The sequence below is a fragment of the Ascaphus truei genome, chromosome 3 (genome assembly GCF_040206685.1).
Source record: "Ascaphus truei isolate aAscTru1 chromosome 3, aAscTru1.hap1, whole genome shotgun sequence".
NCBI classification, from domain to species: Eukaryota; Metazoa; Chordata; class Amphibia; order Anura; family Ascaphidae; genus Ascaphus; species Ascaphus truei.
The window spans coordinates 88,213,808-88,229,423 of NC_134485.1; the positions used below are offsets into that span (position 1 = coordinate 88,213,808).

Here is a 15,616-nt window from a genome sequence, read left to right on the forward strand (position 1 = left end):
TTTTAGAAAGGAAAGGTATACAGGGATATACCTAATAAGTATACATGAGAAGGATGTTGATCCAGGGGGTAATCTGATTGCCAATTCTTGGAGTCAGGAAGGAATTGATTTTTCCCTTTATGAGATATCATTGGATAATGTGTCACTGGGGTTTTTTGTTTGCCTTCCTCTGGATTAATATACTGTCAATACAGATATAGGATTAAGTATCTGTCGTCTAAATTTGGCCTAGGTTAAATTTGATGAACGTATTTCTTTTTCCAACCTCATCTACTATGTAACTATGTAACAAGGACTAATTGTAGTAAAGTATAAATGTAACACAATAAATAAACTTTTATGTCAAAAACAAAGGTTGTTATTAGTTCTTATTTGGAATTTATTCCATTTTTTAAAGTGGGTGTGGGACTAGGGCGGGGCCAGGAGTGGGGCTAGGTGGCGAGTAGCTTTTTTGGGTAATTTGGCAATAATATATATATAATATATAACAGAGAAAGTAATAGGATGCACAATAAACAATTCATGTATAACTGTGTCTGGTATATGCTGCCACTATGTATTGGATTTACACATGGATTCACAAATACAGATAAGGAAAAGGTAACATTAGGCGCAAAACCTAGACAATATATAAATATAAAGTCCCAGTATAGGTCAAATAAATGCTGGAATAGGTGACCCTAATAGACTTCTAAAGGAAGAGACCAATATAGTAAAGCACTGTTTGGTATATTGGTATCACACATTGATAAAGTGCTACTCATAGTGTAGCAAAAGTTACATTCATGTCGGATAACAATCCAAGAACTGCAGTAGAAGCCGCAGATATTAATGTCTCTGTCTTGATGCTGAGATGGATCAGCCATTGCCTGCGACGGCCCAGTGTTCAAGACTCAACTATCAGAAAGACTCTGAACAAGAATGGTGTTGATGAAAGGATAGCCAGGAGAAAACAACTTCTCTCTAAAAAGAACATTGCTGCCCGTCTGAAGTTCTCCAAAGAGCACAGAGATGATCCACAAGACTTCTGGAACAATGTTCTTTGGACAGACGAGTGAAAGGTAGGACTTTTTTACCTCCACGAGAAACAAACACTGCGTTTGGTGAAAAACAAACACTACGTTTGAACAGAAGAACCTCATCCCAACTGTCAGAATGGTGGTGGGAATGTGATGTTTAGGGCTGCTTTGCTGCCTCAGGACCTGGACGGCTTGCCATCATTGACACAACCATGAATTCTGCATTGTATCAGAAAATTCTAGAGGTGAATATCAGGCTGTCTGTGAGCTGAAGCTGAAACAAAAGTGGGTCATGCAGCCAGACATTGATCCTCAACGTACAAGCAGATCTACAAAAGAAGGACTGCAGAAGAAGAACTTCCACCTTTTACAATGGCCTAGTCAATGTCCGGAACTAAAGCCCATAAAAATATTGTGGAAGGACCTGAAGCGAGCTGTCCATGCAAGGACACTGATTGGAAGAATTTCTGCAAGGAAGAATGGGCCCAAATTCCTCAATACTGATGTGAAACACTGACCAGCAGTTACAGGAAACACTTAGTTGAAGCCGTTACTGCTCATGGAGGTGCCACCAGGTACTGAATCTAAAGGTTCACATACTTTTTTATAAATGGATATTGAATGTTGAATCATTTATGGATAAATACATTTGGAAAAAGTATCATGTTTTTGCGTAATTTGTTTGATCAGATTATCTTTATCTGTTATTAGGACTTAGATTAAGATCTAATAACATTTTAGGTTTAATTATATGTCTGATATACGTTGAGATATATCACAAACTTTTTCTCATCACTGTGTGTCTGTATATATATATAGTGTTACTGTGTCAAAGTAAAAAGTGGGACAAACACAGTGAATGAATGCAGATATCAGACAAAAAACAAAAGTGTTATAAAGTATCAAATACAATATAGTGCACATATTCCAAGTGTCAAAAAAACCTTTTTGTTGTGAAATGTGGGGAATGCTTCAAAAAGATATAGAATAAGCCCCTTAGTTATATACCTATAATGTGTATTCTTTCTCACTTCTTTCTTTTATTAGCCCTACGTTTGTCTATATGTTCCTACAGTAGCTAGAAGCTCTCTATGTGCTATTTCTATATTTGAGCTCCCTCTATTACCACTGACAGTTATTTAATTTTTTTTTCAGTATGGCAATATACCTTCATTACACTAGCAGCAGTTGTATTGAATTAATTTCCACGCTAGCCATATCACGATGTATATTACATTAGTCTGACACTCTCACACATCTTTCCTGCTGGGAAATGTTTGATGTGACTTTGCTTGGTTATTTGTACCAGATAGAAACAAATATGTCCTTTGAAACCCCCTCCCCCCACTCCCCCCCACCATAAATAGTTTCATACATCTTGGTGTCAAACATATAAACCAATTCACTTTGAATTACTCTATCAGACGGCGTACGTTTCAGAAACTAATTTGTTCAAGCATGATAAAAGGAACTGATTATTTACATAATAAAGAACATATTGAGGAAAAAGTTGGGTCCACACATCTGGTTTTGAAGTTCATGGTTCTGATTCTACAGGAGTAAACTGAAATGCACTTGCACATGCTCCTCTACGCCTTTGTGCTTCTAGAATCCATCTGCTGACAATTACATACACCAGAATGAGGTTGATTTACTTCCAATCAAGTGAGTCCAGTGGACACTAATGCAAAGCAGATGGAAAACTTCTGAACATGCAAATTGCTGATTATTGCGCATCACAATTAAGGATGGTTTTTTCAAATCTAAAAATTCAAACTGACAGAGTTCAGGTTTCTCATTATACAAAATGAAGACTGATGGCTGTTGAATGATGGCCAAAATGTAGACCCAAATGTCGATCCAAATGCATGATGTGTCACTTGATGAATACAGATGTAGCAGCCGTTAGTGCTCCCTCTGGCGCATTGCAGTGGGACACACACAACATGCCAGGATGAGCAGACACCATTGAGAAGTGATTAGCCATGTAAAAAAAAGGGATGGGGCTAATCCACCATTGCACCAGCGGGTGAAATAACACCTGCTACATCTGAATAGACTTCTTCAGCACCTACAGTGTTTTCTCAGCGTACGCTGCAGAAAATTATATTATTTGGATATAGACTGACGGGTGAGATAATGCCTAATTTGATGACTGGCAAAAGAGGAATTAAGCACAAAGAATCTTCACATCATTACAGTTCTCAAATGTGTCTCAGAAAAATGTGATGATTGAATGAAGTAATAAATGTAAGGAAAGCTAATATTGCATTTGTTCTTTCAAAAAGATAAAGTTATTTTTGGTTTCTGACAACTTGGCCCCTATTTAGTTTGCTTTGAAGTAGTCTTCCCTGTGCTAGAGAACACTTTGGTCCCATTAATTGGCATGGTCCTGATTCTCCTGAATTAATCTCCAGCACAGAAGAAACCACTTATTAGAAGCATATTGAATAGTTTGTTTTAAATTCTATGTTTTTTTTAATTATTATTCTTACCATAGTGACATAAAGATTAACTTCAGATGTAACACAACCTAATTTGTTCAACTATAATGATATTGATAATTCCTTGTCGAGGTAAAAGATCAACAGGAAAATAGTCTTTCATAATCTCCTTTTTTTCATGAACTTTTAACATTTCTTCCTAATGAGTCATAATTGTAAGGGGAACTATTGAACAAATTGACATCAGGCCTTTTAGCCTCTCTGCCACTTGTTTCTCTTTTTTGACATCTGCCCCAGATGCTTGAAGACTAGAGGTCATCATTTACCTAATGGCTTAAGTTAATATTGTGTTTCCATGTTTTTAGGTGTCCCTCTGAAACCAAGAAAAGAACTTAGCTTCAGTGAACTACAGCCTGGACATCTTGAGATTAAATGGTCATCAAAATTCAATATTTCAGTTGAGCCAGTGATCTATGTAGTACAAAGGAGATGGAACTATGGGATACACCCAAGTGAGGATGATGCAACCAGCTGGCAAACCATGGAACAGGTTGGTTTGAGAGTTAAACAGAAATGTTCACTGTCATTGGAACTTGCCTTGCTTGAGTGTACACCAACTCTGTCTTTTTCATGATCAAGAGAAAAGTTTTGTTTGAATTAAAATATCAAATCGGAGATTACCCAATCAACTCAATCTAAGGAGGAGATGACTCAATGCAAAACTATAATTTAACACAGTTGCTCTGTTCTAAGTCTTTGTTGCTTGTACTGTAAGAAGCTTGTGAACATCACCTCAGACCTGGCAGCTATTTGACACAAATAAAAGAGAAAACATTTTGCAATATAAATGCAAAATTATTACTGAACTTGATATATCTCATTATAATTTTTTTGGGGAGGGAGGGCAGGTAACTCCTCCTATGAACACTCCCCAAATTACAAATTGGTGTACATGGGGCAAAAATGGAGCAAAATGCCTTAATACAGTACATTGATGCAAAGAGGTGCAAAGTAAAAACACATATCTCTGCCCCACTTATTTTTCGTCAAAATTGCATTTAATAGATAAACACGCACGCACGCACGCACGTACGCACACACACACACACACACACACACACACACACACACACACACACACACACACACACACACACACACACACACACACACACACACACACACACACACACACACACACACACACACACCTTTCTTGTGTTTTATACTGAATATGTGCTTATTATATTATATATTATTTTGAAAATGTTTTGTATGTGGCAGTGTACACACAGATTCATAAAAAAATCTTAATTTGCAGTTTGAAGCTAAGAAATATAAAGTGACTACAGTATATAATCAGTAACATCTTAGTCAATCTTTTTCATATATCTTTCATACATGTGTAGCCATGTCTAAAATTGGTGTACATATCTCTTTCTCATGCTGGCAGTAAACCTGGTAAGTATGCAGGATTGCCAGTAGTCATCATGGAGGTTTGCCCTCACACCCTGGTGAGGTGTCATATGTCCCATAGGAAGTGACAACATGCTGTGTGTCCACGGTTAGTGACATCAGAGATGTGCCTGTTCCTAGGTGATATAAGACATAGCACTGTCTAAAGTTAGTGCAGTTCAGTTGGGGTTTTGACTCTGTTCAGTACGAGGCATGTGAAGCTCTGCAACAATGTTGCAGAGGCTGATGCAAGAGCTGTGACTGTGTGCAGCTCTGAGCAGAGAGACAGAGAGAAGCTGGTGAATCTTCCTTAGGGGAGAGGTGGAAGCAACTCCATTAGAAAAGGAGGAACTTTTCAAAGGGAAGCACTAATAACAATGGAGGGCTAAGTACACTCATTGTGGAGTGCAGTTAGCCCACAACCGTCAATAAAGATGTTCCTGATTAAAGATACTCTCGTGTGTAAGTGTGGAGTCATTACACCAAGAGGGGCACCACGGAGGAGTTCCTCACCAGGACCATCCCCAAGCGACAGAAGGGATCCTGATGAGGTGGAGGCGCTGCACTGGATATAGGTAGGACTCAGCACACTACCTCAGCTGCCTGTCTGGGTTGGCAAATCCCCACACACCATCATGCGGGAGACTCAGGAGTCCTGTTGCCAACAGGTGCACCACCAGACATCACACTGTAATGGGGACTGGTTAGACCACAGGGGCCAATATGAGATTGGGTGGGTCAGGCCAGTCCAGAAAATCCGTTACATTTGGAGGCGCTGCTGAGAGAGACCTGTCAACAGGACAGGCTTTTGCTAGGTCACTTGGAAACAGGGAGAGTGTCTGCTGCCACTTTGTGGTGTGTTGGGACGGACCTAGGGGTAGTCAGGGGGCTGATGGAGTTTGTCAGTTCGCAGGGACGACCTAGGGGCCTGAAAGGAGTTGGGGGTTTGGAGCCAGGCTATAGCTGTCCTAGTCACCTTGAGGTAGTGCTAGTTGGTAGGATGCCTAAAGGGATAGCCTGTTAACGTGGTCAGGAATCCTGGAGAGGGTCTGCGCTAGGCTGACCAAGATAGGTAGACGCCCAAGTACTGCATGGAAGCCCCAGAGTACTCTAGCCCATTCCAGACCACTTACCGTAGGGAGCACAGACTGGGAGGAAGGAGATACAGCAGACACTGAGAGAGTGAGCCTAGCCTGAGGTAGTGCAAACACGAGTCCAGCCTACATTAGGTACACAAGGTGGTGCATCAGGGCAATCTTTATTGTACCGGTGTGGTGGCTGCCCCGCAGAGAGGAGCCCCATGTACAATACTATTAAGTACAGCGAGAAAATGGCGACCGCAAGAATGGAGGATCCGCACGCTGCGGATAGTCCAAGATGGCGGACGGAGGCTAATGGAGAGAGCGCACATGGCGTGTGTGTGGTTGAAGAGCAAGTTGCTACTGAAACGTCTTTCACGAGCCTGTTGTGGAGTGGCGCGAAAGCTGTGACCGCGCCGTTTTGGTTCTGCCTAGGACCGCGGGGTGCTACCCTGGAGGACAGTATTGAGGACATTGTGATTGGGGCTGATGGAAATGAATTCCAAAATGGCGGGTCCCGCTTCCCCGGGAGACCGCGTGGGCCGAGTGCAGAGAATTCTGCAAATGCAAAACTTACAGGGAGTTGGCCAGGAGTGGCGCCAACAAGAGAACCCCACCCTGATGGGGGGTATGGCGCGAAAGCTGCGGCCGCGCCCTCATGGACAGTGACTCACTCAGCCCCAGTGCTGGGTCATCCGATAAATCTATGGGACCTCCCCCTAATCTCAACCAGGGGGAGTGGTTTCCAATTATGCCCCGTGGGCATGAATCCAGCGGAGCAAGGAGCTGGTGAGCCGACGGTGCTGTTACCAAAAGTAGTTCCTGCAGCTGGTGTTGTATGCGGGAAGGAAGGGTATTTTGCACGCAAGGCAGCTGCAAGAAATCGGCTGGGATTGGCGCCAAAGGAAGAACCCCACCCTGTTGGGGGTAATGGCGCGAAATCGGAGGCCGTGCCCCCCAGGACTGTGAAAAGTTCAGCCCCTGTGCCGGGGCATCCAATTAACTTGTGGGACCCTCCCCAAATATTCACTAGGGGGAGGGGTCTCTTTCTCTGCCAGGCAAGACCCGAGTTGTCTGAGGGAGGAGCTGGATGTGAGCTTCCTGTCCCACAGTTGCGAGGAGCTGGTGAACAGGAGAGACCACTGTGCAAAGTGTCTCCCGTAACCAGCACTACCAAGAGCGAGATGGACATATATCCCTATTCATTGCCAGGAGGCTTCCTGATAGTCAAGGCTGGGGACAAAGAGACATTGCGATGCCTGTGCACGCAGTGCAGGTTACCCGGCGGAGAAGCTAGCACCATGGCAAGGTGTCCCCAATGTGGCATCCACTACCTAGGGGCCAGGCAGCCCTTCGTACCAGGGCAGACCGAGGAGGCGCGAGCGGACACAGCCATGCTGACGGCTGAAGCCCCGCGTGCGGCCTGCACCGAACCAGTTGATCCCGGAGAATGGGGATCGCTCCTAATGATCGCAACGGAGCCTAGAGAGAAAGGGGTCTACAACCGCGGTGAGAACCCGGAACCTCACCGTCCGTCCCCTGCGGAAGTGCCACTACTAGCGTCGGAGTCTGCTTCATCGGACGAGGAGCAGGCAAGCCCGACATCGGTGGTGATGCGCCTACCGGCGGACCACTACAGCGGTGCTGCAAAAGAACCAGCACTTACCTGTGTCGCAGCGGAGCGGAGTCTCGAGGTGCCGAGATCGCCTGTGCGGAGACAACCGGAGCGGCGGAGTCCCACGGCCGTGGTGACTTACAGCGCGGAACGAGGAGAAGATCCCATCCCGAGCCGACGGAGCGGTGAGATACATCCTTACCCTCCCCAGGCGCCGGTGGTGGCAACGGCGGAGGAAGGCCTAGCCCAGGCCCGAGCGGAGCGGAGAGCAGAACCATCACTTCCGGCGGCGGATGTCGTTGTGGAGGAAGAGATCCCGCATGGGGATCCATCGCAAGATGGCAGAGTATCCGGTTCCGGTGATGACGTCACTTCCGGCGGAGGTAACGGAACGACCAGAGAGAGAACCACAACACCTCGGCGATCGGGCAGTGCTTCCCGATCACCTGTGACAACAAAGAGCTGGCAGGCTGCGAGGAGAGCCGAGAAGGGTGAGGCTCAGCCAGCGGAGAGTCCTTGCAGTGATACTGGACAATCTAAAGGTAGAGAGCGGGTCGGAACCCCGCGGATACCATTTGCCCATCCTTACGCCCAAACCCATGCCCTATATAAGGCCCCTGTCCCAGTCACCTTTTCCCGTGGGTCCACGCCCAGTTTGGGGATGTCGGGAGGGTCCCAGGGAACCGGTGAGGAATGGACTGAGAAGAGACTGGCGAGCTGTACGTCCGATGATGGGTTGGTGGGTGGAGGCTATTCGGGGGAGGTATCAATGTCTAGTTGGGGCTCTAACGTGGCTATTGTGAAGTCGGAGGAGGGAGACTCCCTAGAGTTAGAGCCCGAGAAGGTTAGGGAGAACCGGTGGTGGATCCCATTATTCGAGGGTTATGTGGGATGGATGGATTCCACTGATGAGGATAGAGGATATAGTTCTGGGGAAGAGAACAGTGATGAGGAGGCAAATTGGGATTCTGATAGTTCCATAGATAATTGGGATTGTGAAGTATCAGATGAAAATTGGTATACTGAGACAGCAGAAAGGATAGCTTACATCTCCAGGAAATGCCTTAAGTAAGTGTATGGGCATGATCCTCTCAGTCCACTAGCATCCAGGCCAGAGTTATGGGCTGTTTGTGGGTGTCCAGTATGTCACCCAGAGTGTTACAGCATTGCTGCTCTAAACCCAGTGGACCATGCTGTGCGTAGGCCACCGTAAGAGGGTATGGTAGTACCACTAATGGATACTCCATCAGGGAGTAATCCTGGTTGTTATCATCTAAAGTTAGGATGTATCTGTTATATGTTATGATGAAAAGATATGTACTGTAATGTGTATTGTTGTGTTTTGCAGTGCTACCTGAAGGAAGGTTCCGCAAATTTAGATCCCAGCCAGGACGTTGGGTTCCACCAGGGGGAGAATGTAGCCATGTCTAAAATTGGTGTACATATCTCTTTCTCATGCTGGCAGTAAACCTGGTAAGTATGCAGGATTGCCAGTAGTCATCATGGAGGTTTGCCCTCACACCCTGGTGAGGTGTCATATGTCCCATAGGAAGTGACAACATGCTGTGTGTCCACGGTTAGTGACATCAGAGATGTGCCTGTTCCTAGGTGATATAAGACTTAGCACTGTCTAAAGTTAGTGCAGTTCAGTTGGGGTTTTGACTCTGTTCAGTACGAGGCATGTGAAGCTCTGCAACAATGTTGCAGAGGCTGATGCAAGAGCTGTGACTGTGTGCAGCTCTGAGCAGAGAGACAGAGAGAAGCTGGTGAATCTTCCTTAGGGGAGAGGTGGAAGCAACTCCATTAGAAAAGGAGGAACCTTTCAAAGGGAAGCACTAATAACAATGGAGGGCTAAGTACACTCATTGTGGAGGGCAGTTAGCCCACAACCGTCAATAAAGATGTTCCTGATTAAAGATACTCTCGTGTGTAAGTGTAGAGTCATTACACCGAGAGGGGCACCACGGAGGAGTTCCTCACCAGGACCATCCCCAAGCGACAGAAGGGATCCTGATGAGGTGGAGGCGCTGCACTGGATATAGGTAGGACTCAGCACACTACCTCAGCTGCCTGTCTGGGTTGGCAAATCCCCACACACCATCATGCGGGAGACTCAGGAGTCCTGTTGCCAACAGGTGCACCACCAGACATCACACTGTAATGGGGACTGGTTAGACCACAGGGGCCAATATGAGATTGGGTGGGTCAGGCCAGTCCAGAAAATCCGTTACACATGTGTTTTCTTCCTGGGGGTTTGGGCTTCAATATTATATTATATTTGCCACTTTACGTTTCTGAGAGTAAGAATAGAACCACATACTGTACTGTAGTAATCGTTTTTGCTCTTTGAAGGTCTATTTATCATGATCCTCAGATACAGTATGTGTTTTGACATACAAACAAAAATGTGTCATTTTTGTGTCAAATGCTAGTAACCTGTTATCAAAGTTAAAATTTGGCACACGATTTTGAGACTGACACATTTTTTGCAAGCGTGAGCCTAATAGATGTTTTACTGATAAAATAAGGACGAGAAGCTACCAGGACGCATAAAGAAATCTAATTTAGTTATTTACAACTTCTCTGTAAATCCTTCTGTTAACTGTGCCAGAATCGTGTGTCACCTGCCACTTTTAGGACAGGTTTAAAGACACAATGCTAAGTCGCCTTTCTGAATATTAAATAGTGTTGTGAACTTAGTGCGTGTCTACCTTACCTGATGACTGGCTAAGGTGTTGATCTTAATAGAGATCAGAACATTGTATTTTCAACAAATATGTTCACAATGCACCATCAGACAACCTACCGCATGGTCAAGAGATAAATGAGCATTCATTTGCCAATTCTTCAAATAGTCAATTCATAACATGTATAAAGCAATTTAAAGATGATTCATTTCACTAGAACATGGCACATCTGGTCCATGGGTACACCAGTTTTTTTTGGAAACACTATATTGCTTTTACATCATTCATATTTTAAAATAAGGCCAAAACAAACTAGGAAGAGGAGGGATGCGGTTAAGGCACTAGTGAGTGAAGGGGGGGATCTGGCCACATGACCAATATCAGCTATGTGTGGCCATGCCGAAGTCTCTCAGTGCAACTCTCTCTCAACAGAAATGCGATTGTAAGCATTTGGGCAGTAGGGATTTATTGCACGTGCTGTCAAGTAGAAAAAGAGCTGAATTTACAACGTTTTAGCATAGAAATCTGAAAATAGGTAGAGTGTTTTTACAGTCTAAATTTAAACCTCCACATCTTTACCAGTTGTTATCCTTGGTCCTTTACAGCTTAGAACAGCGTGTCAGCGGATATAACTGGATGATTTTGCAGTACAGTAAATCAGAACTGACCTCTTACTTTCTTTTGATTAATGTAAATGGAGATACAGTATGAGCCAGTGCTTACATTTAAGGAGACAAAAGAAGAAATCTTCACTTACTGTTGGAAAAAAAAACCTGCCATTTCTATGTATTTTGTTGTAATATTTGATTTTGCAGTGAAGCTAAAAGTAATAGAAAAAATGTGACTGTATCATTCAGAATATGGATTTCAAATGCATTCTTGGCTGATATATAAACAGTCTTTCCTTTCTGAATTACCTAGCTAGAGATGTTATCAGTCTGCACCTTCAGAAACTTTTTTTGAAGTGTGAAAGGGCTAGAAGTTTGTATTAATGAGTAATTGATTGCACCTTGATATACCTTCATGTGCATGCATGTAGAGAAGTCTTATGATGTTATCAATACACTTTTGTAATGGGGCTTGCTAAACGTTTTTTGTAATATATAATTAGTAAGTATACATTAGATCAGGGGTGCACAAACTGGGGGGGCGCGCAAGACTTTATTGGGGGGGGAGGGTACGCGCGCGAGGCCTCTATAAATTTTCTTGCCGGCTCTAGTCCACGCGTCTCCAAGGCAACGCGGCGTCAAATGCCGCCGGTTACCATGGAGACGTGACATCAAATGACGTAGCGAGTCACGTGACGCACATGATCCTGCAGTGTAATTTGACGCTTCATTGCAGGTAAGGGGGGCGCGACCGAGGTAGTTTGCGCACCCCTGCATTAGATAGTATAATGGATCGGTATTAAATATATACATTAATATTATACATATATTGAAATATAATTCAATATTATTAGTACTGCAAGAACCATGGTAACCAACATTGATAGGTTTTGGGATCTACCCCTTTGTTTTTCTACTTCAACAACGTTGTTATTATTTTATGACTTTTCTGCATAGTCTAGTAAGTAAAGAAATAGAAGAAGAGAATTTAGGGAAGATAGAATAAGAATATCAACAACATCCCTGCAAATCTGTCCCCGCATAGAACCAGAATAAAATAATGATAGCAATACAGTCATTAGAGGAATTATATCTTTGTAGACAGGTAAGTATGAAAAACGTAAATAATTTTTGATAGCTTATCCAGGAAATGTTTGTTATACTGTATGATGGATCTTATTCTTCTTTCTTTTACATTTCCCTTCCCCAACCCTCTATCTCTCTAGTATTTCCTCGTTGCTTCCACAATCGCAGTGCCAAGGGTCTCAGTTCCTCAATGAATTTTGGAGTACCACACTCCCAGACCTGTTGGTGACTGGCAGATCAACATTTTCTCCAACATTTCACCAATTGTCAATGAATAAGGGTCCTTGCTCCTTTTCTCCACTCCAACTTAATTTGCTTAATTTGCCCTGTGACGGTAAGGGGCGTAACCAGGCTATATAATAAAGGTTAAGCCCATCTGGTTACCCCTAAGAACTGTGGGTCCCTGGCAGCAACAGAGCACCATAATCCAGGGGCCATGTATTAGAAAAGTTAAAGTGACCCCTGCTTTTCCACTTTTCATGTTCCCTTTGCCCTAGACTCATGAAACTTTCTATGTGTAAGTTTTAGGTGGGGTATTTGGGTAGAAATGCAATTGTTTTGTTTGCAGGAGTTCTGGGCCAAAGTTACCGGTAGTACCCTAATTCTCCCCGGAGAGCAGGCATGATTTGCTGGTACGCGGGTTGAATTACACCAGGGCTGCTCAGTGTCCCCCAGACTCCTGGTTTTTCGAGCCAAGATATCCCAGTCATATTCCCCTTACAGATATGGGTGTCCCCAAGTTATCCTATGGATTAAAATATGTTTTATTACATTTGTGCATTTACTATAAATGTCTATTCACTCAGCCCGGGCTGAGTCTGGATAGACATCGGAGTTCAAAGGGGAGACGGAATGTTGAGAGGTGTTGGGGGTGTTAAGTGGCCGGGGCTGTGTGGGGTATTTGGTCCGGAGTACAGAGACCCTAAGCTTGGAGGACACCCTTGTCTGCCAGACTTATTGGAGCCTGCACAGTAGGTGGCAAAGGTGTTAACTGGGGGAAGCGACAGAATGTCGGCGCGTTTCCCATTGATCAATTCATATGTCCCACCCAAGGGGCATCCTGAGCCGGCTTGGCATGCCCCCTCCTCTGATGTCAGCCAAAGGATGAGACCTTATTCCTATTGGCTAGTGGGAGGGAATTCCCACACTGATTGGTCGCTCCTACTTCCTCCATGCTGAATATAGAACAGCGGAGGGTATGAAAGGAGGAAGCCGACTCAGAGAACCAGACCATCTAGGGACTTGTGTCAATGAAGCTAGGGCTGGCTTTTCACGCTAGGGCTGGCTAGTTACTCTGTCACGAATAGCAGAGCAACCGGCTTCGTTTTGAAGCTAGGAAAGTCTTCCCTGCAGAGACTAAGTCAGACGCATAGTCCAAGTTCTGAAAATCGAACGTAGCGGTCACGGCTAGAAACAAAAGCCGAAAAGAGGACCAGGAAGCTGGGTGTATATCCCGGTCAGGGTAAACCCACCGAAGCAGGTGCCCTGCACCTATTTGAGCTAGATTTAACTCCCAGACCCCTAGTATGTGTGATTTTGTCTGTATTTTGTGTAATTCATTGTGTTGTACGTGGGTTTAACCGAATAAACTGCATTTTGTTCTTACTACCTTGTTTTGCCTAGTGAATGATCCCGGTACCAATATAAATAAGTGTTAAAAGTGCTGGTCTCCCGTGACAGGCTTCATGAGCGTTCTGGGGTATGGTTATAGGAGCAGTTATGGTATAATGAGATGTTTCAAAAGTTGCACCTATAACTTATAACAGATGCAAATATTTGTTGCATGTTTGAACCAAATTGCACCATTTTGATAGATAGCCCCCTTAATGTTATTATGTTAAACAGATTCTTCTGACTTCTTACATGATCTTACCTAGCCCCTTTATTGATAAAGCTGTTTGTGGGCCCTAGAATTCACAGTTGTTATTTCCATTGTTTGTTTTTTGTTCTTTGTTTTTAAAGTAATTATAATCCCATTATTAGACACTATAAAAAAAAGCTAATAATAATCAAAATAAAAACACATTTATTTTTCACAGGTAAAGTAAAAGTTTCATTTTAAAGGTGATTAATTGTTGTTTTTTTTAAACTTGCACTGGTTAGTTTCCCCTAATATGTGGGGCAACCTTCCAGGTGAAATAAATGAGATCAATTTGACATTAAACTATGTTTATTAAGAAACTATATTTAAACAACAGAAAGGGGCCACACCTAGAGAATTATTGAACTGGAGGAAAACTTTAGTATGTTGGGTAAAGATGTGTAAACGTTGCTTTGTTTTCCTAGTCTCTACTTTTAGCAATTGCTTGAGTAAATAAGGCCAAATAGGTAAGTGAAATTAATGGGGTACTTGAACATCGTTTTATAGTTAATTAATTGACTCTTAGTCAGTCCCATCCTTGAAGAGCAAATAAAACATAGTTGGAGCAGTGATGTTTGAAAGTCAGGCTTGAAATAATAAAAGGAAACCCACAGACCTAGATTACCGGTATATCTTGACATTCTAATAATGCTTCTTATTTTTATTCACTGTAAATGAATGATCAATTAGGTGTTAAGTCAAACAAAATAATAATTCCGTATGGAATGGGAACAAATTATGGAAAAAAATATGTATCAAATGCAGTGCTTTTTACCGGAGGACATAGCAATCCCACTGCTCTATGGAAAAATTATATATATATATATATATGTATATATGTATATATATATATATATATATATATATATATATATATATATATATATATACTTAGTTAAGTTATGGTGGGTAAAAAAAAGGGACAAAAACCCTCCACAGCAAAGCATATAGCAAATGGAAATATTACTGTATGCTCATTTGCATGTCTTAGACAGGTCTGCAACCCTGCCTTTCACCATTATCACCCAGCACACAGCACTTAGGGAACCATGTTTATGGTTTTGAAGCAAAAGGTGGCACTGTGTGCTCATTTGCATGTCATTTCCCAGAATCCCTTGCTGCAGTGGAAGCGCTGTGGGCTGGGTGATAATGGTGAAAGGCGGGTTTGCAGACCTGTCTAAGACATGCAAATGAGCATACAGTAATATTTCCATTTGATATATATATATATATATATATTTATATATATATATATATTGTAAAATATTTGGAATCTATAGTTTAATTCCAGGGATATGATTGATGAAATAGCGCAATAGCCCCGTCCTCATCTTGCATATAGCTGATTCAAAACTATGGCTGATTTTCCCACTGGCACGTTGTGTATGTTCCCCTGCAGTACCCACCTGCTGCAATAACGGTGGCTACATCTGTATTAAGCAAACATACATCACGGATAATCTCCGTAAACTGTAAGGTTAAAAAATATCAAGGAGGATGTGCTACTACTTCATTAACATTTTTGGAGGGGGTCTGGTATTTCAACCTTATCGGTAAACTTTAATGTTGAATTGTCTTGCTACAACTGGCAACATATTTTTCTGATATCTAAAATATAGATCCCTATTTATTTTGTTTCCAGACCTCACATTTAAAAAAAATAGGTATTTTATCAAAAGCTCACCTGTTCATTATTTTGTAATACATTTCAGATGTCATCTTGTGTGAATAAAAAGTATATTGTTTCTATTTAAAACTGATT

At 42.8% G+C, this 15,616-nt stretch overlaps 1 protein-coding gene across 1 annotated transcript in view; it reads left to right on the forward strand.

Annotated features, from left to right (window-relative positions):
- ANOS1 (anosmin 1) overlaps positions 1-15,616 on the forward strand; it is a 208,049-nt gene that overhangs the window by 127,972 nt on the left and 64,461 nt on the right. The window contains exon 5 of the mRNA XM_075594558.1: positions 3,829-4,013. Within this exon, the coding sequence (XP_075450673.1) occupies positions 3,829-4,013 (185 nt within the window). The remainder of the gene's footprint in view (positions 1-3,828; positions 4,014-15,616) is intronic.